This window comes from Panthera tigris, chromosome C2 (genome assembly GCF_018350195.1).
Source record: "Panthera tigris isolate Pti1 chromosome C2, P.tigris_Pti1_mat1.1, whole genome shotgun sequence".
Classification (NCBI taxonomy): Eukaryota; Metazoa; Chordata; class Mammalia; order Carnivora; family Felidae; genus Panthera; species Panthera tigris.
In genome coordinates, this window is record NC_056668.1 from 71,685,247 (window position 1) to 71,707,935 (window position 22,689).

Here is a 22,689-nt window from a genome sequence, read left to right on the forward strand (position 1 = left end):
GTGCCCTTTTTAAAAAATATTTATTTATTTTTGAGAGAGAGTATGAGAGTGGGCAAGAGCACATGTATGGGGAAGAGGCAGAGAGAGCATGGACAGAGGATCCAAAGTGGGCTGCATGCTGACAGCAGAGAGCCCGATGTGGGGCTCAAACTCATGAACTGTGAGATCATGACCTGAGCTGAACTCAACCAACTGAGCCACCCAGGTGCCCCGAAAAAGTGCCCTCTCTTGAGAGAGCATCTAGGATTCTGGTATTGTTCATTGTTTTTGTTTGTTTGTTTGTTTTTAGCCTGAATGCTCTTTTATATGGGCTTGTTTACTCAATGGAAATTTTTTTGGTTATATGCTTAGTATCTATTCATTTTTCTGAATATATGTTATACTTCAAAAAAATTTTTAATATTTATTTATTTATAAATTTTATTTTAGATTGAATGGAGGAGAGGGGCAGAGGGAGAAAGAGAGAATTCCAAGCAGGTTCCATGCTTAGCACAGAGCCCGTTGTGGGCTTCGATCCCATGACCCTGGGATCATGACCAGAGCCAAATCAAGAGTTGAACGCTCAACCAACTGAGCCGCCCAGGTGCCCCTACATTAAATTTTTAAAATGTGGTACCTACTGTAATGGGATTTGTTAAGAAGTCATGCTTAACTTCTGCACAGTCTTAGTTGTAATTCCTTAGCATCCATGTAGAGCAGGCTGCTAAAATAAAACAGCATGTGATAGATGGATTCAGGTCATGTACATTGTGTATTAAAAGTTTGAATACTTATATCTCAACATGAAAGACTGGCCTCACCTCTATCTAGTCCAGATGCAGGTTTTCTGATATAATGTTCTACCATTTCTTCTCAGAGTTTCCAATTTTGAAATGCTGGGCTCAGTCAGAAGTGGCCGCTCCTTGTGCTTTGAAGAGTAAGGATATCTGCCAATGGAACAATATGAAATATAAACCAGTGAGTTAATAGTTTATGTTGTTTTTAGATCATGCTGCCTCATTTAAAACTCATAATGTTTCTGCCACATTTAAAGGATTAGCATTTTATATTCTACCATAGAAAGCTGTGTTTGGTTGTTCTCAATGTTTCTTTGCTACTAGTGGCAACAGTGGTTCCTCATTAGAGCCAGAATCATTTAATTTGGGGGCCAGATATTAACGTTAGTTCATGCCTCATTGGTCCAGAGTTTAAGTATAACTAATATGCTTTTTTTTTAATGTTTATTTATTTGGAGAGAAAGGGGGAAGGGGGGGGAGAGAGAGAGAGAGAGAGAGAGAGACATCAAGTGGGGGAAGGGCAGAGAGAGAGAGAGAGAGAGAGAGAGAGAGAGAGAGAGAGAATCCTAAGCAGGCTCTGTGCTCTGTCAGCACAGAGCCCAATGTGGGGCTCGAACTCACGAACCGTGAGGTCATGACCTGAGCCAAATCAGGAGTTGGATGCTTAACTGACTGAGCCACCCAGTTGCCCCCCCTTTTTTAATGTTTATTTTGAAAGAGACGGAGAGAGACCCAAAATTATAAGATTTATTAATTTTTAAACAACAAAATGAGTTAATTTCACTATATTGCACAGAACAAGTGAAAAAAGGAAAATAAGACTCAAAGTAGTATTTCAACTGTGATAAAGTTTTAGATCATTGTATTGCAATTTGTACATCTAAATCTAGGTCGTTGCTGGCCATTTTTATAGTTTTGACCTCCCAACTTGTTTTCAGCTAATAAATTAGGTTAAGTATTCATACTTCATTAACTTTGGCTTTGTCTAAGGAGTGTACAGTTTTCTATTTACCTTTAGTTAACATGGTCTACTTCTTTCCTCTCTTCGGAGTGAGTAGTTTTATATAATCCATCTCTTTTCTTTCTCTTTTTTTTTTTTTTTCCTGTCCTTTCCTTCCTCTTTTTATGGGCTGCATTTTAACTGATGGTTGTAATAACTGTGTTTCTCTTTGTCTCTAATTCTCTTTAAGGCCTGCTTGCTTTGGTTGAGTAGCACAATCTGTGCCATCGTTTTCAAAATTTACTTTTACAAGGAGTCAAATGGATTTGCAACCGAAGTAAAGTAAATTTAAAATATTAGGTAGCCTGTGAGTCAGATAAACATAAAGCAGATTTGTTCATATGTTCAATTGTGGATATTTAAATTCGAAGTATTTTCCTTGGAGTTGTGCTTTGAAGTCTGTCTACCAGCTAGCTGAGAAAATAACTACTTAGAGTGCAGGCTTACTGCAAAGCACTGCTATTTTGTTGTGGAGAACTCTCTTAGAACTGACAGTTGGTGAGATGCATGACTGTGCCAATATCTTTTGCAATGTAGAGTTGCTTTTGAGTAGATTTCCATTACCATATGGAACCCAAATTTTTTTTCAAACTCTAAAATATATCTGGAGCATTACATTTGATTTTTTAAATGTGAATTAAGAGTATAATCAGTGTTTATTTATGATTTATTAATTTAAGGGGGGCGCCTGGGTGGCTCAGTCAGTTGAGCGCCGGCTTCAGCTCGGGTCATAATCTCACAGTTCATAAGTTCGAGTCCGCATCGGGCTCTGTGTTGACAGCTCAGAGTCTGTAGCTTGCTTTGGATCCTCTGTCTCCCTCCCTCCTGCCCCTCCCTTGCTCATGCTCTGCCTTTCTCTCTCTCAAAAATAAAATAAACATTAAAAAAATTAAAATATTGGTAGTGTGTTGGGAATGCAAGCTGGTGCAGCCACTCTGGAAAACAGTATGGAGGTTCCTCAAAAAACTAAAAACAGAACTACCCTACGACCCAGCAATTGCACTACTAGGCATTTATCCAAGGGATTCAGGTGTGCTGTTTCAAAGGGACACATGCACCCCAATAATTTATAGCAGCACTATCAACAATAGCCAAAGTATGGAAAGAGCCCAAATGTCCATTGATGGATGGATGGATAAAGAAGATGTGGTGTATATATATATATATATATATATATATATATATATATACACACATACATACATACATACATTGGAGGTATATATATACTTGGCAATCAAAAAGAATGAAATCTTGCCATTTACAACTATGTGGATGGAACTGGAGGGTATTATGCTAAGTGAAATTAGTCAGAGAAAGACAAAAATCCTATGACTTCACTCATATGAAGACTTTAAGAGACAAAACAGATGAACATAAGGCAAGGGTAACAAAAATAATATAAAAACAGGGAGGGGGACAAAACATAAGAGACTCATAAATATGGAGAACAAACAGAGGGTTACTGGAGGGGTTGTGGGAGGGGGGAAGGGTTAAATGGGTAAGGGGCATTAAGGAATCTACTCCTGAAATCATTGTTGCACTATATGCTAACTAATTTGGATGTAAATTTAAAAAAATAAATAAAATGCAGTTCAAACTTCAAAAAAAATATTGGTAGTGTGCATTGCTACAAAATAAGTAATTACCTTATTAAAACATTTTGAATTCAGTTCTTTTAGACCATGTAACTTGAAATAAGAGGTCATAATTAAGCCCTTTGAATGTGTGTGTGTGTGTGTGTGTTTGTGTGTGTGCATGTGTGTGTGTTAGTATTGCTTGTTTATATATACCAGAAAAATAGGTGACCATTACTACAGTGGTGATCTATACACTAAGGCTTGTTGGTTTAAGACACCATTTTTTTGGTAGGGTGGCTTTGTTACAGATTATGTTGGTAACTTTTTTTTAATGTGAAGTTGTAATCCAGATATTTATAAAAAGAAACCAAAAATAAAAGTATTCCCAAGGTACCTAAATTTTAATATTTTTAAAAACTATTTTAACCTATAAAATTTACTAGAGTTTCTAATTGAACCTCTTTATCTTCAAAACCAAATAGAAAATAGAAACTAAGTTGAACATAGAACTTTTGTATTACAGGTTAGTAGGACAACAGATTTGATGTTGTACCAATAAAAGACCCATTCAATTGTGTAATTTGTGAATAACAGACTTTTAAAAGCTATTTTGGTGGAAGAAATAAAAAAACAGGAGTAAATGCATACTTAGCTTTATTTTATTTTTTTTTTAACGTTTATTTATTTTTCAGACAGAGAGAGACACAGCATGAAAGGGGGAGGGGCAGAGAGAGAGGGAAACACAGAATCGGAAGCAGGCTCCAGGCTCTGAGCCATCAGCCCAGAGCCCGACGCGGGGCTCGAACCCGCGGACCGCGAGATCGTGACCGGAGCCGAAGTCGGACGCTTAACCGACTGAGCCACCCAGGCGCCCCTTAGCTTTATTGTTTTAATGTTTTTTCTTTAGAGCTTTAACTGTGAGAGAATTCTGTATTCTAATAGGAAACAGAGTAAGAGGAAGTAAATGTTTATATTGATTACAGAGGTGATGATGGGAGATAGCATCTGCAGAAAGCAGAAAAAGTCAAAACTAAGGAGAATTTAAGGATTATTGTGGGGATCGAGTCTGATTCTGTTATATTAAATAAAATGTTGAATACAAAAGAATCACTCAAATAGTAATGTTACATGTAGTGTAGCACTGGCTGGAAGATATTTAAAAGAAACAAATTAAATTAAAAAATTAAAGAAATTGTGGTTTCACCTTAAGGTGTGCATTTTAAATATCTCTAACTTCTCTCTCTTTCTTTCTCTCTCTCTCTCTTTCTCTATAGGTATATAAGAATGTGACTCTACAGGTTCCAGTGGGACTGACTATACATACCTCTTTAGTATGTTCTGTCACTCTGCTCATTACCATCCTGTGTTCTACTTTGATCCTTGTGGCTGTTTTCAAATATGGCCATTTCTCCCTATAAGTTTTACTGAGTTAAGTGCTTTCCATAAACCTAAATAAGACCTATTTACTTGTGACTAGAAGTGTTCTTCTAGAATTATGTCACTATTTTTGTCTTCATTTATGACTAAAATTATGTCTACTAGAGGAAATTTTGGATCATTTTCAACTAATTCCAAAATTTAGTGCTCTGTTGTATAGACCTTTGGTAATCTTCAAACTAGTGCCAATAGAGGAAACTTAGTTTCGTTAAATTAATATTTATTTTGTGAGAAGTGATTTTATCTTCATTTCTTTTACAAAAATGGGTACTTTATGTATTAGAGACAAATTCTCATTGTGAATAGAAACATTTAAATTTCAGCTAAAAATTGAGAAAATCATTATAAATAAGAATAAAATATTTTGGATGAATCAGTTTATTTAAACGTAAATTTTATGAGAATATTAAAGTTACTTATCCAGAGTTTAAAGAAAATAAAGTAGGAGAGCTAAGAAATTATTAATATCAAAATTGATTATTCCTTAAAGCAATTCCACACTTCTTTTATATTTTATTATACTCTTCTGAGTATATGAATTTACAAAGGGCTTAATGAAACTACGTACTAAGATTTAGTTTTGATTTAGTACTGAATTTGTCAAGAAGACAATTCAGATTGTCATTTTAAAGAGTATATTTTATTAAGTTGTACCTGTACAAAAAATCTTTTTTGCATCTTCAGTGATTTTTTTTAAACAAAAGCTCTTGATGTACTGTTTTGCTTGGGAAAAAAAGTAGAAAATAAAGTAAGTGCCATAAGCTAGTTAAAAAATAAAAAGGCAAGCATGTTCTTCTGTTTATTTAGGGCAGTGCATTTAGGACAAGCATATTCCGAAACAGAAGCCAATAAACCAGGGTATGTTGGCAATGTTTGTTTTATATAGAGTAATGGAATGATAAACATTTATATATATCACTGCTTAATTTCCTAAAACATTCTGGTGTTTTTATAGGAATAAATCGTTTGTATTTTGACATGTATGACTTGACCAGTCAAAATAGTTCTTTTTAAAGGTGTGTTTAAGAACTTAAATATTGAAAAAAGCAACCAAGTGCCATAAAACAGAAATATTAGAGATCGATAAAATTTCAACCCGGTCTAATTTTATACTTGTTTAATGTTTTCTTATAAGAAAGAACTCCATGCTTTTTACAAGCATTTCTTTCATACTGGGATTTATATAGTGGCATTGAAGTAAAATTATATGTCAGTCAAAATTCAGTAACATCAACAGACAACATTTTGAAATATGGAGAGGGGAACTTGGTACCTCTTAAGAGTATATGTGGAGTAGAGGGCAGAGTGTACATATATCTTTATTTTCTTTTGCATATTAGCACCAAGTTTCATCAGTATTTAAACAAGTTTTCAAGTTAATATTTGAGATGGTGGTTTGGAACATGTTTCAGCCACTTACGTATTTATACAGGTATTCAGAAGTGTAATAAAAATGTGAAAGGAAGTGAAGAGTACTTTCATATGACTCTTCTTGCCTAATAAGTGGTTGCTAATGACATTACTTTTGATACAGTGGAACATTTCTGGTTTTGAACTCTTTATATTATCTTCTTTGGATGCTTAAAAAATGAGTAAGCACTTTATTTTTTGTAATTAAAAAAATTTTTTTAAATTAAGCTCTATTCCCAAGGTGGGGCTTGAACTGAGGTTGAGAGTCACATGCTCTGTCTACTGAGCCAGCTAGGTACCCCTAAGCACTTTATTTTATTTATTTGTTTGTTTGTTTGTTTTTATTTTTGAGAGAGTGAGTGAGAGTATAAGAGGAGCAGAGAGAGGGAGAGAGAGAATTGCAAGCAGGCTGTGTGCTGTCAGTGCAGAGTCCAACAGGGGGCTCAATCTCACGACCTGCAAGATCATAACCTGAGCTGAAATCAAGAGTCAGAAGCTTAACCATCAGAGCCACCCAGGAGCCCCTAAGCACTTTACTTTTGTAATCAGTTTTGTAATTCAGTGTATGGTCTTTTTTGTTTAAAGCTAAGAAAATAGGTACTGTCCTATTGGTCATTCTGTTCCAGTATCTGCTCCACTTTTATGGTTTAGTTTTCTTAAAGTAATATGTTCTTTTGGATGAACGTAACAGAGACGTGGGTTACCTCAACTAAGGGTGGTGATGGGGCAGAGATTATTTGAGTGTGTGTGTGTGTGTGTGTGTGTGTGTGTGTGTGTGTGTGTGTGTGTATCTAAGCCACTCTACCAAGAATTTACATTATTTAACTAGATCTCAGGGAAGATGGTATAATATATGACTTGGGAACTGGAAAGATCTATGGCAGCTCTTAATGATTTCAGAATATAATGAGTTTAAGGACTATTCTAGTAAGATATTCTATTTCAAGCTACTCACCTATATTTTCATAATTAGTGCTTATTGGTAAGATGAGATAAATTAGAGGTGACCAACACCTATCTGCATTATCCTCCAAACTTACAAAATATTTGTTTGGCAGGTTGTTGAATGTAGAGTTGAGAGAATGAAATAATGTGGATTAAGTATGTTCTTCAGGATCATCCTAACCAGTGATAGGATGAGTAGGTTTAGCTATCTATCTGATTTGCATCTTAGACCTTACTTCTAGAATCCGTTTCCTCCTGAAGTGTATCTTTTTAATGAGTTCCTTTAGTAGGTCCCTGTTGTTGACAACATCTTTTTTTTTTTTTTTTTTTTTTTTTTTTAGTTCAAGTATAGTTCACACACAATGTTACAGTTAGTTTCAGGTATACAACACAGCTATTCCACAAGTCTATATTTTATGCTATGCTCACAAGTATAGGTACCATTGTCGCAATACAATGCTATTACAATACCAGCAACATTTTTGTTTGATGATATCTGTATTTTACCCTCATATGACCAATAATTTTGCTACACATACACTTCTAAGGTTGGTTATTTTATCTTTGTGTAATATTTTGGTCATCTTGGTAAATATTTTTCCATTGTCAACTGGTACGCATTGTTGCAGTTGAGAAATCTTCAGAAATTCAATAGTTATTTCTTTGTAGGGTAGGTCTTTTCTTTCTAGTTGCTTTATTTTTGGTATTCTCCAGTTTCATATTGACATGTTTGAAAAGATGTCTTTTCTTTACCCTGGTTGGGCTTCACTTTGCTTCCTGAATCTAAAGGATCTTGTCTTTATTCAGTTCAGGAAGATTCTTGGCCATTATCTCATTATATACTGCCTCTTTTGTCTTCTCTCAGAGTTCTTGCTAAGCATATGATAGACCTTCACAATCCATCCCCATGTCTCTTGATCTTTCTTTCATATTTCCCTTGTCTCTGGGCTATTCTCTATAATTTCTTTAGATCTATGGTCCAGTTTAGTAATTCTCTCTTCAATATATAATCTGGTATTTAACCAAAACATTGGCTTTGATTTCAATTATTAAATTCTTTATTTTTAGAAGTTCTACTTGGTTACTTCTCAAAATTGCCTGGTCACTTTTAAAAAAAATACTATCTTGTTTCGGGGCACCTGAGTAGCTCAGTCATTTGAGTGTCTGACTTCAGCTCAGATCATGATCTCATGGTCCGTGAGTTCAAGCTCAGCATCAGGCTTGCTGCTGTCAGCGTAGAGCCCACATTGAATCCTCTGTTCCCCTCCCCATCTTGCATGCTCTCTCTGAAAAATAAACATTAAATAAATAGTATCTTGTTTCTTGCTCCTGTATTATTTTGTTTAATCAGTTTAATAAACTCATTGTCTATTCTGTAACCAATAATTCGACTCTCTAAAGTTCAGACTTCATTATTTTGTTCACAGTTTCTGCTGATTCACTTATGGTGCCTTATTTTCTGAGGTATATTGTAGTTATATTTTGGGTGCTCATATTTAGCTTTTGAAATCCTGTTTATCTTTGGGAATCCTTTGAGTCCTGGGTTAAGAGTGAACCTGTGTGGTGAGGATTTGTATTTGTTTCTTCCAGGCCTCCAAGCACTACCAGCCTGGGACCACTTTCTTGTCCTGAGGTTTCCTGGACAGTATCGGTAATGTCAGTTTGAACTTTCAAACACATGTGAGGGAAAGTTTCTGGTTTTGAATTCTAAAGAGAAATTGTTTCCCCCTCCATACCAAGTCCAGACAAACATACTAATGTCTGCTTGTCTCCCAGGGCTGGTGCAGGGGATATTTTTTATCCTCAGTCTGTTCTTGGAGGGCATAGCCCTTTGAGTTTCCCAGTCCTATACAGGATCAATGTCCCAGCTCTTTGTACAGCCCAAGGCCTTGTCTTTGCTCTTCTGTCCAGCCAGTAAAAAAACCAAAACAAACAAACAAAAAACAAAAACAACCCAGAAACAAACAAACAAAAAACCATTTTCTGAGATAAGTATATACCCTCAACACAACCATAGCTTCACTGTCCTGCTTACTACTCAGGTTTTTTGCTGTCTCTTTGGGTTGAGTGTGGGGTTTGGAAGACTGTCAGAGGTATTCCTCCTCCTTTCTTGAAAGCTTAGTTATGCCTTCGAAAGGATGTTCTATTTTATCCAGCATTTTGGTGTGTTTAATAATGGGGCTGTTTTTCAGGTTATCTAATAATAGTGTGCCATATTGGTCTTTGATTCCTTTCTCTCTATATCAGTTTGTATTCTACATGTATAGATAAACACAGTCTAGCTACCTTTTTCCAGTTCTGCTTTCTTAGTATCAGTCATGATTACAGCCTTTCTAGTTTATTTCCTTCTATTCTTGCATCTATATACTCCATTCACCGCATAGCAATCTAGTAATCTGAAAATGTAAGCCAGATAAAATGACTTCCCTGCTTAAAACTCTTTAGTAGCTTCTTGGAATAAATCCAAATTCTTTAGCATGGCATTCAAGATTCTTCTTGACCTGAATCTTGTCTACTCTACTGTTTTATCACAGTACATTACTCTTCTTGCTCTAAGCTCAAGCTACACAGGTCTTCATAACTGACCATAGCAAGTCCTTTTCTCCCTCCTGCCAATAATGCTTTCTCCTAGGGGCTTTTCATAGCTCTCTCCTGTTCTCAGCTTAAATGCCCCCTCCTTAAAGATGCTTTCTCTGGCCACCAGATCCAAAGTAATCTCCCCAGTTGTCTCCTCATACCAGATATCACTAGTTTAATAATTGTGCTTGCATATTTGTAAGCTGCACAAAGGCAAAGTGACTCATGTTCACCCTTGTATCCCTGATACATTTTAGATGCTCAAATGTTTGTAGAGTTACTGAATACAATGATGAGCTCCACTGTGGATAAAACATGAAGGCCTTGATTTCAAGGAGATGGGACTTATTTTAGCAGCAAGACATAGTAAGAGTTTGTAAGTAAAATGCAAATGGGTAATGGATGAGTTCCCAGAAACAAATGTTCTGGAGCAGGTTTATGTAACAGCAGTGTCAGTCAGCATCTTTGGTTGGCACAGACCTGACTGGTGACCATGCTAAGTTAAACGAGGAACTGGCTCTCCTTCTCAGTTTAAAGAATATTCCCTAAACCCCGTCCCCAAAAAAAGAAAGAGAAAGGCGAGAAAAGCAGACTGCACGTCTCCAAACTACGAGTCCCAGCAGCCCCGGGCGAGCCCGCCCAGCGGGAGGTGGTGCCGGTCTCCACCCCGTGGAGCTCGGTGCTTGGGCCGGCGAGGGGGCGGAGTTCTGGCCCCGCCCCTACCCGCTCCCCGCCGTCGCCCTCCCCCAGGGTTGTGGCCACGCGCAGCGGCGGCGGTTGTTCCGCTTCCCCTCTGGCCCGGGCCGTCGCCATTGCCGAAGGCTCCCTGCCCTCCCCTCCCGGCGCCCGCGGGGCTCGGCTGCCGCTCGGCCTTGCGGTAGCAGCGGCTGCGCTCCAGCGCGGCTCGTCTTCCCGCCCCGCTTCCCCCTCCCTCCCCGCCTGCCCTGCGCCTTGCGCTTGCCCGGGGCGGTTCCAGAGCCCGCCGGGAGCTCGGACCGAGGCGCCTTGCTGGGGCGGGGACCTTCCCTCGCCTGGGGTAAGTGTGCAGGCGGGCCGAGACGCGGGCCGTCGCTCTCTTCCTCCTTCTTTCTCCGCGGCCTGGCCGGCGCCAGCGGCCCGCGGCAGCCTACCTGCTCGGAGCAGCGCTGGGGCAGCCGCCACCTGCGTGCCTGGAGCCGTGGCTCCCGGGGCGGTGGCTCATTGTCTGCTCCCTAGGGCTGTTTTCTTCGGCTTCAGCCCGAAATGGGAAGCTTGCTGGGCTGGCGAAGTCTGACTCTTCCTGGACCCAACCCTGCCCAGGGCCGTGTCGCGCCACAGGCTCTGCCCACTCTCGGTCTCCCTTCCCTAGCCTTTCAGCTTCCTCCTGTTCTCAGTTTACTTTAGTGTTCGACCTAACGACTCAGGTTTTAGTCCTCGATGATTTTTCCTGAGTCCCAGCTCCTCCTTGCTACCTCTCTGGTCATCATAGTTTCATTGCTTAGGCATATATGGTCTCTAGTCCCTTTACTCTTTTCTAAACTACAATGTGAAATCTCTTCCATATTTCTATTGGTAGAAACATAGTTTTCCGAGAGTATGAGGGCCTCACCTAACAACCGAACTTTTGGGTCTTCTCGTGATTCTTGTTTGATCTTCAGCCAGGAGGTGAATATTTGCTTCTTTAGGTAATTTAGGTGAAGGTTGGCTTTTCACCATGTTTGGCTTTCTTTAAATCAAGACACATACGACATTGCTGCAACATCCTCGGTGGACTCAGCCTTTTGAGTATTTCTTTAAAGTCATCCCAGAATTAAAGTATGAAAAGTAATTTCTGTTGTCGGTTGGTGTGGGGCTGTATCCTCCTTGTATCTTCATTTTAATTGGAATACTCTAGGCAGTTGTGAGCGTGATTTGTTTCCTCTTTGATAAATCATGTACAACTTCCATTGATAGTTATTTCATTTCTCCTTTAAAAGTGATCTATAGTTGTTTTTTTCTTTTTAACCTCTGTAAAAGACAATCAAAATGGTTAGGCCTAAAATTAGACTCCGACGAACTGTGTTTTGGATCAAGGTTGTGCACGTCACGTTTTTTCCCCTGCTCTGTTAGACTCTTCCGCTCTTATAAGTAGGCAGGATATTGAAATGTACAAGAATTTGCTTGGGGGGGTTTTAGTTTTGTAGAGTTATCCAAAAAAATAACATTAAATAAAATTAGATTGGGTTGAAGGCAGTGAACAGTAATTTTTAAAGCAGGTTACAACTTGTCAACTCTGCCAGAAACTCTGTGGCATTTGTAAAACACACTTATACTAACTTCTAAATGTTTTTTATGTGTGTATATGTATATACACACGCATACACATATTATATACACACTTATAAGTGGAAAGCTTTGTTCATGTTCTCCTATTAAGCTATTAAGGGTATTGATTTGAGGCAATTCTTTCGCCCTTGGCTTTTAAATCTTTCTAGCTATTAATTATACAAGAACACTGATGTACATTAGGGAAAATGAACCTTAAAATGTTTTTGAACTGTAATATATGTAGGTATTAAGCCTACTTCCAGGTTTTGTTGAAAGTGGTTGATGTAAATTCAGTGAATTTTGTTTTCATTAAATACTCCATTTTTACCTAAGTGTCAGTACTGAGCCTTAATACTGTCATCATTTGATGTCAGTTGTCCTTAACTTAATTGAGAGGTCTTGTTGCAGGTATAAAAATGATAGAGTATATAATTTGGTGTATAATGCCAGCTTTTCTGCCAGTTTCTATAAGCAGATAGTTGTTGTTGTTGTTTTTTTTTATATTTATTTATTTTGAGCGGGGGGTGGGCAGAGAGAGAGGGAGACACAGAATCAGAAGCAAGCTCCAGGTTTTGAGCTGTCAGCACAGAGCCTGCTATGGGGCTCAAACTCACGAACTGTGAGATCTGTGAGATCGTGACCTGAGCCAAAGTCCAACGCTCAACTGATTGAACCATCCAGGTGCCCCTATAAGCAGATAATTTTTACCAAGGAAGAGTTCCTTATTCCTCTTCCCTTAGGGCCTTGATTCCTGGTTTACCATTATTCAAAAGGAGAGTTACTCTTCTCGACTTTGTGATGTTCATTACTAACCTTGCAAACCTAAAATTGTAAAGTAATGGTAAGTTTGTACTTGAGGTGTATCTACTAAACAAATGAATTGGGGTTCCTATGGTTCTCTGATCTTTATGATAGGCAGGTTTCCAAGTAGACGTGATTAACAGTGGTGTATATTTCTTTTTTATTATACTTTTTTAAAGAAAAAACTTAGAACTTGTTCAGGTAACTAAGGATAAACTTTCAGTTATTTTTTTTTTAAAGAGAACTTGTTCATATAGACAAAAATAAGTAGGTACTTTTAAATTCTTATGTTTGTTCTGTCAATATTGATAATTCTAATATTCAAGTATGTTTCTTTTGATTAAAACTTGAAACTGGACCTTGTTGAAGGCTTTAAGCCTTTGGGATTCTGATGTTTGTTTTCAAAAGCCCTCCCAGTTAGAGAGCTAATTCGAGGCTAGTCAGAGGGCTGGTTAAGTTGCTGACAAACCTCGGTTGTCCCTTGTATCCTTCTGGTACCTTGGTAGAAACTGAAAGAAGGAAAAATAGCCCCCTTGGCTTTGAAGAAGTACTGATTGTTTTCTTCTGTGATCAGAATTTTCACTGCTTCTTCATTTTAGGATCACTAACCTATTTAAGAATAGTCATTCCGAACATTCCTGCAGGATTTCAGAGTACTAGCCTATTATTATCTCTGAGGTACATTAGCACTTACCATTTCATGTATCTCAGACGGTTAGATGCTGGAGACCTGGGTTTGAATCTTGGCTCTTCTAGTTGACTCTGGGTAACACATGTTCTCTTTTCAAGATTTGGTTTTCTTCATCTATAAAATGGGGATTGATAGTAATAATCATATAATACAAATTTCATGGGACTATTTAAAGTAAATGAGATAATGCAGGTAAAGTACTTTGTGAATGTAGTAGTTCTTTATAGAGGTTAGTTAATATTCCATTGTAAAATAGGCTTTACATTTAATTTCTTCTGTAACAAGCTCCCAAACTTAAGTTTAAGAATGCTTTCTGGAAGAGGTTGGAATCTCAGGACCAAGTTTCTGAAACCATAACTGTTAAAATTATTTTTTGGGAAAAGTTTTGCCACAGATATAAAATATAGGTTTTCTAAGTACATGTTTTTCAGATTTTAAAAAGTATGCATATTTCTCATAGAAAATTTGGAGAGTAGTGAAGATTGTTAAGAAACAGGACAAAATCACTTTAGCCTCAGATAACCATCATAACAGACTAGTGCTTTTTCCCTTATTTTTAAATTCCAGAAGCGGTTTTTGCTTTTTATAAAAGGTTCCAGCAACTCTGGGTGCCTGGGTGGCTCAGTTGGTTGAGCGTCTGACTTCGGCTCAGGCTCAGGTCATGATCTCTCGGACCATGAGTTTGAGCAGTGCCTAGAGCCTGCTTCAGATTCAGTGTCTCCCTCTCTGCCCCTCCCCCGCTCGCATTCCCACCCTCCCTCCCTCCCTCCCTCTCTCCCTCCTTCTCTCTCTCTTTCTCTCTCTCAAAAACAACTCAATTATTTACAATAAAAAAAAAATGAACATTACTCTTTCCTCACTTTCTAGTCCCATTCCCTACAGGTACCCCTGCTAACAATTTTGTTTTCTTTATGAAGTTAGGAATAAGCATTATGTTTGTGGGTTTAACCAATTTTTTTAAAATAAAAGATCTGGTCATTATATTATCTTTTCCATCCCAATACACATAGCTGTACTTCATCTTTTTAACAGTCATGGTGTAGTCTATTGTATGGTTGCACTTTATTCATGGTAATTTATGTTACAGTGGTCCCCCCTTATCCATGGAGGATACGTACCAAGACCTCCAGTGGATTCCCGAAACCAGGGATAGGCTGAACCTTATATATACTATGTTTTTTCCCATGTATACATATCTGTGGTAAAGTTTAGTTTATCATTTAGGCACAGTAAGAGATTAACAACAATAACTGATAATACAGTAGAACAGTTATTACAATATGCTATAATAAAAGTTATGTGAATGTGGTGTATCTCAAAATATCTCATTGGACTCTACTAACATTTCTTGTGATGATGTGATGATAAAATGCCTATATGATGAGATGAAGTGAGGTGAATGGTGTAGGTAGACACTGTGATGTAGTGATAGGCTATTACTGACCTTCTGACCAAACCTCGGTAGTAGGATCCAGGACTGCGGTTAGACTGCTGGCAACTGAAACTGTGGAAAGAGAAACCGTGGGTAAGAGAAGACTGCTGTGCAGATCTTCATCAACTTACAATGGGGTTTTGTCTCAATAAACCCACTGAAAGTTGAAAACATCGTATGCCAAAGCATTATAGCTCAGTCTAGCCTACCTTAAATGAGCTCAGAACACTTAGGTTAGCCTACAGTTGGGCAGACCCCTCTAACACAATGCCTGTTTTATACTAAGGTGTTGAATATCTTATGCACTTTATTGAATAGTATACTGAAAGTGAAAAATAGAATGGTTTTAAGTGTTTCAGTTGTTTATCCTCTTGATCACATGGCTGACTGGGAGCTGCTGCTTGCAGCTACTGCCCAGTGTCATAAGACAGTGTGGTACTGCATATTGCCAGCCCAGGAAAAGAGCAAAATTCAAAATATGGTTCCTGCTGAATGTAGAAACTTCACTTTCATACCATCGTAAAGTCAAAAAACTGTAAGTTGAACCATGAGAAGTCAGGGACAGTCTGTATTCTCAATTTTGAGCAAGTAAAACTGGAGCCTTAGTGAACTTACTGTATCTTTGTGCACATGTGTGTATACACAGATATTTCCTTAAATAAGATTTTTAAGTGTGCATTTTAAGTTTCGATTGATGCCAAATTGCCATCCTAAAAGGCTATATCAATCTATACTTCTTAATTGAATTGTCGAAGCTTTTCATACATAATAGATAATAATCTTTTACTTTCTGTTTAAGCACTTTCCCATTGCATGTTTATCAAAAACATTCTTCTTAATAATTGTTGTATTGGGGTGCCTGGCTGCCTCAGTTGGAGGAGCATGCAACGCTTGATCTTGGGGTCATGAGTTTGAGCCCATGTTACGTGTAGAGTTTACTTAAATATATAAAACTTAAAAAAAAATAATAATTGTACTATCCTTCTGGAATTAGTGTCTGTGCACAATAGGGGTAAGGAAGAGTTTTAACAATGTAAAATAGCTTGGCTATTGAAGTGAAATATGGGCATAGAAAAAATTTTAGGAGTTTTAGGTTGCTGTGAAAATGGATTATAGAGATTCAGGGTGTAATATTGTAATGGTTTTATTGTAAGCATCACATCTGAAAAGCAAACAAACAACCAAAAAGCCCTTTTATCCCCATCTTTTGTCCTCTACTGATTTCATCCTCATCCTTCAAATTTCCACCTGTGTGTGTAGCTCTCTTTGGCGGTTTTTCTTGAGCTCCACTCTGGTTTAGGTATTCTTATTGTTCTTATATATTTTCTTAACATGTTAATCCATAATCTTTATTTGCAGTGTGGGGAAAGCCTGAGTTATTCTTCTAGAAATGAGAGTTATTTCTCAATTTTTGCCAGTTGAAGCTAATCAAAGAGGGAGGTGTAAGGAAGAACTCACTAGTGTTGGTTAAAAGTAATACATGTACTGGAGCCCCTGGGTAGCGCAGTCAGTTAAGCATCTGACTCCTGATCTCAGTTCAGGTCATGATTTCACAGTTCATGAGTTCACGCCCCCCATCCTCATGGGATTCTGTCTCTTCTTCTCTTTGCCCCTCCCCTGCTTGTGCGCACACTCTCTCTCAAAAATAAATAAACTTAAAAATTCTTTTTTTTTTTTTTTTTTTACATTTATTCATCTTTGAGAGACAGAGAGAGACAGAGCACAAGAGGGGGAGGGGCAGAGAGAGAGAGGGAGACACAGAATCCAAAGCAGGCTCCAGGCTCCAGGCTCCGAGCTGTCAGCACAGAGCCCGAGGCGGGCCTTGAACTCATGAGCCGTGAGATCATGACCTGAGCCGAAGTTGGACGCCTAACTGACTGAGCCACCCAGGTGCCCCCCAAAAAAATTTTTTTAAGTGCTACATGTACATATGCATGCAGAGCACTTTTAGCTTGCACTACTGAGTTCTTCCTCACATCTTTCTGATCAAGCTATTGGTAATGTTTTTTCATGTGAATGTTTAATAGGTTCTGGAAAGCTAGAAGGTTTCATTTTGGCCTTTTATTTCATTAGGACAAGGTGATTTTAAGGTGTATTCTCAGCTTTGAAATTTTTAATTTCTGTTCTTAATTTATAGGCTTGTGAACAAAACAAAATTATTATATAATAAAAATATGAGCAGCAAAAGGTGGGTAAAGCATTTAAAGAAAATTTCAGGTGCTCTAAAGAGTAAATTATTAAAGAAGGAAAAGTTACATTGGCACATATAATAGTGGAAATAGAACTAAATGTTTGATAAAGTATCTCTATTGTAAATTGTAAATTCTTACTGAACTTTTTTCACCTTCCTGATTAAATACTTGAAAAGAATAAAGTTGCTTTTTTTTAACCCCTTATTCCATTATGTATGGATATCAAAATACTGTTGATATTTTGTTATGCTTCCTGCCACTATATATATATGTATACATACACACACAAATATATATACACGCATATACACATATATATATATATATACACACATGTATAGACGTACCTATATATGTGTGAGAACAGTTTTATATATATATATATATATGTATACACACACATGTATACACGTACGTATATATGTGTGTGAGAACAGTTACTTTTATAAAATTGGAATCCTGGTTTTTATAATTTGTTATCTTGCTAAATCTTGAACATTTCCCTTTGTTCTTAAGATCATTTTTTAATGTGGGGCGCCTGGGTGGCTCAGTCGGTTGAGTGTCCGACTTCAGCTCAGGTCATGATTTCGCAGTTGGTGAGTTGGAGCCTGGCGTCGGGCTCTGTGCTGACAGCTCGGAGCCTGGAGCCTCCTTCGGATTCTGTGTCTCCCTCTCTGCCCCTTCCCCGCTCATGCTCTGTCTCTCAAAGATGAATAAACATTTAAAAAAAAAAAAAAGATCGTTTTTTAATGTTTGCCTAAACATTCCATTGCACAGCTGTGCTGTATTTGTTCTTTTCCTATTGCTGAATGTGTAACTTATTTCCTCTTTCTCTTTCTGCCCCTCCATTGTTGGTGCTCTCTCCCTCTCTCTCTCTCAAAATAAATAAACTTAAAAAAATGTTTTAAAAATTTTTTAAAGAAGAGAGGTAATAATTGTCATTCTTAGAATGTCTCTGGTATTTTTACAATTAAGGATGATGGCAACTGTTGGTTTTAGAGAGATAGTGTTATTTTATTCTGTTCCTACCTTACAACAATAGGAATGGCTTCTGAATTTTAGCAGATGTTTTTATGACACTTTTTAGGTGTTGATAAGGTTTTCCTTCTTTTAACTACAAATAAGTGTACATATCATAAATTTGCTAATAGCCAAAGGTATCCAAAGGGACATGTTATGAGGAACCAAAACCCCACTCATATTAGTCAAATGTGCAGAATTTATTGAAAGAGTAGAAAAGAATCCCAGAAATTTAGTTTAATAGTATACAGGCCAAATGGTAACTTACATAGTTACTTCTGTAGAATCTTGAGGAATCCTTTCTTTTTCATGAGTCAGTTTTGATAATTTATATTTTCCCATTTTATATTTTTAAGATTTTCAAATTTGTTATTATATGGATGTATGTAATATGTTATAATTAAAATCTGGTATTTCTACCTTTTTATTAGTGATTTTGTTATTTTTCTTGATTTGATTTGCCAAATGTTTGTCTACTTAGTTGTTTTTAATAACCAACTTTGAGGTGAATTCTTTTGGTTTTCTGATTTCCTGATTTCTACTTTTCTCCTTATTTTGATTTTCTTCTTTTTTTTTTTTTTGAGCTTTTTCTACTCAAGTTCTTAGTTCCTCTTTTTTTTTTTTTTTAAATAATGAAAGCATTGATGCTCTTAATTTGCTTTTGAGGACTACTTTGGCTGCACTCTAAAATTTACACGAATCATGTTCTTATATTCATTACTTTCCAAATAGTAGCTCTAGTTTGATTTCCTCTTTGACTCAAGTGATATTTAGGACAGTTCTATTCACTCTGTTTTTATAGTCTTTTAAATTATTTTTTAAGATTTACTGGGGCACCTGGGTGGCTCAGTCGGTTAAGTGTCTAACTCTTGATCTTAGCTCAGGTCTTGATCTCAGGGTCATGAGTTCAAGCCCCATGTTGGACTCTCTGCTGGATGTGAGGCCTACTTTAAAATAAAAAAAAATTTTTTTTTTTGATTTACTGAGAGTTTTGTGCATGTGTGTATGATTTAAAGGATAATCCAATTTGGTGAATGTTCTGTGAAACTTAAAAACATTTTCTGTTTGGGGTACCTAAGTGGCTCAGTTGGTCTCACAGTTTGTGAGTTTGAGCCCATATCAGGCTCTGCACTGACAGTGTGGAGCCTGCTTGGGATTCTCTCTCCCTCGCTCTGCCCCTCCCCTGCTCCCTGGCACTCTCTCTCTTTCAAAGTAAATAAGCTTTAACAAAAAAAAACACTTTCTGTTTTCAGAGTATATATGTAAAACTTTATTCAAATTCTCTTATTTGTTTTATTATGCCTTCTTAATAGTTCTTATTAATTATAAAATTTAGTCTTCATTAATTTTTAAATCTTAATATGTCAAAGACTGACAGGGTAGCATTGTTTTTAAGAGCCTTATTTTCACGTTGGGACTTTTACATTTTTGTTTCTTCTGCCTGAATCTTCCCTTCATACATTACTGTTTTGAAGGGGCCTTACCTGATCAGTCTACTAGAATAGTCCCCACCTAGCCCACTTGGTATCTGTCTTCTTGCCCTTCTGTGTCTTGTTTTGTTTTGTTTTGTTTTGTTTTGTTTTGTTTTGTTTTTAACAGTAGGCTCCATGCCCAATGTGGGGCTTGAGCTCAGGACCCCGAGATTAAGATTCACATACTCTACCGACTGAGCCAGCCAGGCATCCCTTTTTGTCTTTCTTTATAGCACTTTCATCTGAAGTTATTTGGTTTCTTTCTTTTTCTTGTTTCTCTGTTACTTTGCTATTCTACTTAGAACACATGAGCTTGCAGTAAGTACATGTTGGTTGGTTGTCGGTTTCTTTCATTTCTAATGATTTTTAATATTTAAGTTAATAGACTTTATATATCAATTTTAGGTTCGTGGCAAAATTGAGTAAAGAATACAGAGTTGCCATATACCCTAAGCTTCCCTGTACTGCCAGCACTCCTTCCCCGACAGTCAACATCTTGCCATGTGTGGTATATTTGCTATAATTAATGAACCAACATGGACACATCAAACAAAGTCCATAGTTTACATCAGAGTTCACTCTTGATATTGTACATTCAATGGGTGTGGACAAATGGTGGATAATGACATGTATCCATCAGAAAAACAGAACAGTTTCCCAACCCTAAAAATCGCCTGTGTTCCACCTATTTATCCCTCCCTTCTCCCTAATTCCTGGCAACCACTGGTGCTTCTACAGTCTCCATAATGTTGCCTTTTCCAGAATATCCTATAATTGGAATCATATAGTACGTAACCTTTTCAACTTGGAATATGCATTTAAGTTTCCTTCATATCTTTTCATGGCTTAATAGCTCATTCATTTATAGCACTGAATATTATTCCATTGGATGTACTACAGTTTGTTTATTCATTTACCTGCTGAAGGATATCTCAGTCGCTTTCACATTTGTCATTTATAGAGTTGCTATAAACATCTGTGTGTATTTATTTACTTATTTTGAGAGAGACAGAGCATAAGCAGGGGAGGGACAGGAGAGAGGAAGAATCCCAAGCAGGCTCTGTGCTGTCAACGCAGAACTTGACACTGAGCTTGACCCCAAACTGTGAGTTGAAACCAAGAGTTGGTCGCTGAACCAACTAAGCCATCCAGGTGCTCCTGTGTTTAGTTTTTGTATGGATAGAAGTTTTCAGCTGATTTGAGTAAATACCAGGGAGCACAATTGCTGGATTGTATGGTAAGAGTATATTTATTTTTGTAAGGAGCCTTTAAATTGTTTTTCAAAGTGTCTATACCATGTTGCTTTTCAACCAACAGTAGGTGAGAGTTCCTGTTGCCCAACATCCTCATGAGCATTTGATGTTGTTAGTGTTTTAGACTTTAGCTATTTTAATAGGTGTATGTAGTGGTATCTCATTGTTTTGATTTGCAGTACTCTAATGATTGATGTTGAGCATCTGTTTTTGTTTTTTTTTTTTAAGTTTATTTATTTTGAGAGACAGAACGTGAGTTGGGAGAGGGGCAGAGAGAGAGGGAAAAAGGGAGACTCCTAAGCAGGCTTCAAGCTGTCAGAGCAGTCTGACCTGGGCCTCAAACTCATGAAACCGTGAGGTCATGACCTGAGCCAAAATCAAGAGTTGGATGCTTTGGGGCACCTGGGTGGTTCAGTCAGTTGAGCATCCGACTTCGGCCCAGGTCATGATCTCATGGTTTGTGAGTTCAAGCCCTACATTGGGTTCTCTGTTGTTAGTGTGGGCCCACTTCTACCCCTCCCCTACTTGCATTTTCTCTCTCTCCCACAAAAAAAAAAGTCAGATGCTTAACCAACTGAGCCATCCAGGTGCCCTGAGTATCTTTTTACATGCTGCTTTTCCATCTCTGTATCATTTTTGGTAAAGTACCTCTTCAGATCTTAGGCCCATTTTAAATTGGATTGTTAATTTTCATATTGTTGAGTTTTAAGAGTTCTTTGTATATATTCATTAACTGTCCTTTATATATCAGATGTTTCTTTTGCAGGTATTTTTCTCCAGTCTGTGGCTTGGCTTCTCATTCTCTCAACTCTAATGATTTTTATCATGTATTTTGATGCAGTATTATTTGATGCATGTGTAAGTTCTCTACTGCTAAAGATCTTCATTATAGATTACACTTAATCAAAAATAATCACCCTGCTTTCTGAGTCTTGTATTTTACTTAAATTGCTGTCTGTCCTAAATTTCTTTGTTCAATAAATTACCCAGCTTTCTCATTCCATGCCATTTTGTTTTAGTTGTGTCTCCTTCTTTTTTCTTTTTCTTTTTCTTTTTCTTTTTTCCTTTAAAGTAGGCTCGAACTCAATGACCCTGAGATCAAAAGTTGGATGCTTCACCAACTGAGCCAACCAGGCACCCCAGCTGTGTCTCTTTTAAATTACATGTGGTTTGTTTTTGTTTTAATTCAAGGTAAATGCTTAAAGTTAGTTTATTGTCATAATGAATTATGTTGGGTGTGTTTCTATTATTTTATTTTTAATGCTTTTGTTTTTAATGATTAATTGCTGCTTTAATTGTTGTAAAATACACATAAGGTAAAATTACCATCTTGACCACTTTATATAAATCTTTGACATTAAGTACATGTACATTTTGTACACCCATCATCACCATTCATCTCATCTTCCCCAACTGAATCTCTTATACTCATTAAACACTAACTCCCCATTCCTCCCTACCCGCAATCCTTAGTAACCTATCTGTGATCTACTTTATGTCTCTTATGATTTTGCCTATTCTAGATGATTCATATAAGTGGAATCATACAATATTTGTCCTTTTGTGTCTGGCTTATTTCACATGCCATGTATAGCATGGATTGGTACTTCATTCTGTTTTAAGGCTAATACTCCATTGTATATATATACTTGACCCTCGAACAATACGGGGATTAGAGGTGTCAACCCCCCATACACAGTTTGCATCTCACTTTTGACTCTCCCAAAATTTAACCACTAATGCCCTACTGTTGACCAGAAGCCTTAACCACTAATAATACCCTACTGTTAACTGGAAGCCTTACAAATAACATAAAC

The 22,689-nt window shown here is 37.3% G+C and overlaps 1 protein-coding gene across 1 annotated transcript in view; it reads left to right on the forward strand.

Annotated features, from left to right (window-relative positions):
* PIGX (phosphatidylinositol glycan anchor biosynthesis class X) overlaps positions 1-22,689 on the forward strand; it is an 81,905-nt gene that overhangs the window by 28,955 nt on the left and 30,261 nt on the right. The window contains exons 7-8 of the mRNA XM_042998339.1: positions 857-957; positions 4,631-4,687. Coding sequence (XP_042854273.1) covers positions 857-957; positions 4,631-4,687 — 158 coding nt within the window. The remainder of the gene's footprint in view (positions 1-856; positions 958-4,630; positions 4,688-22,689) is intronic.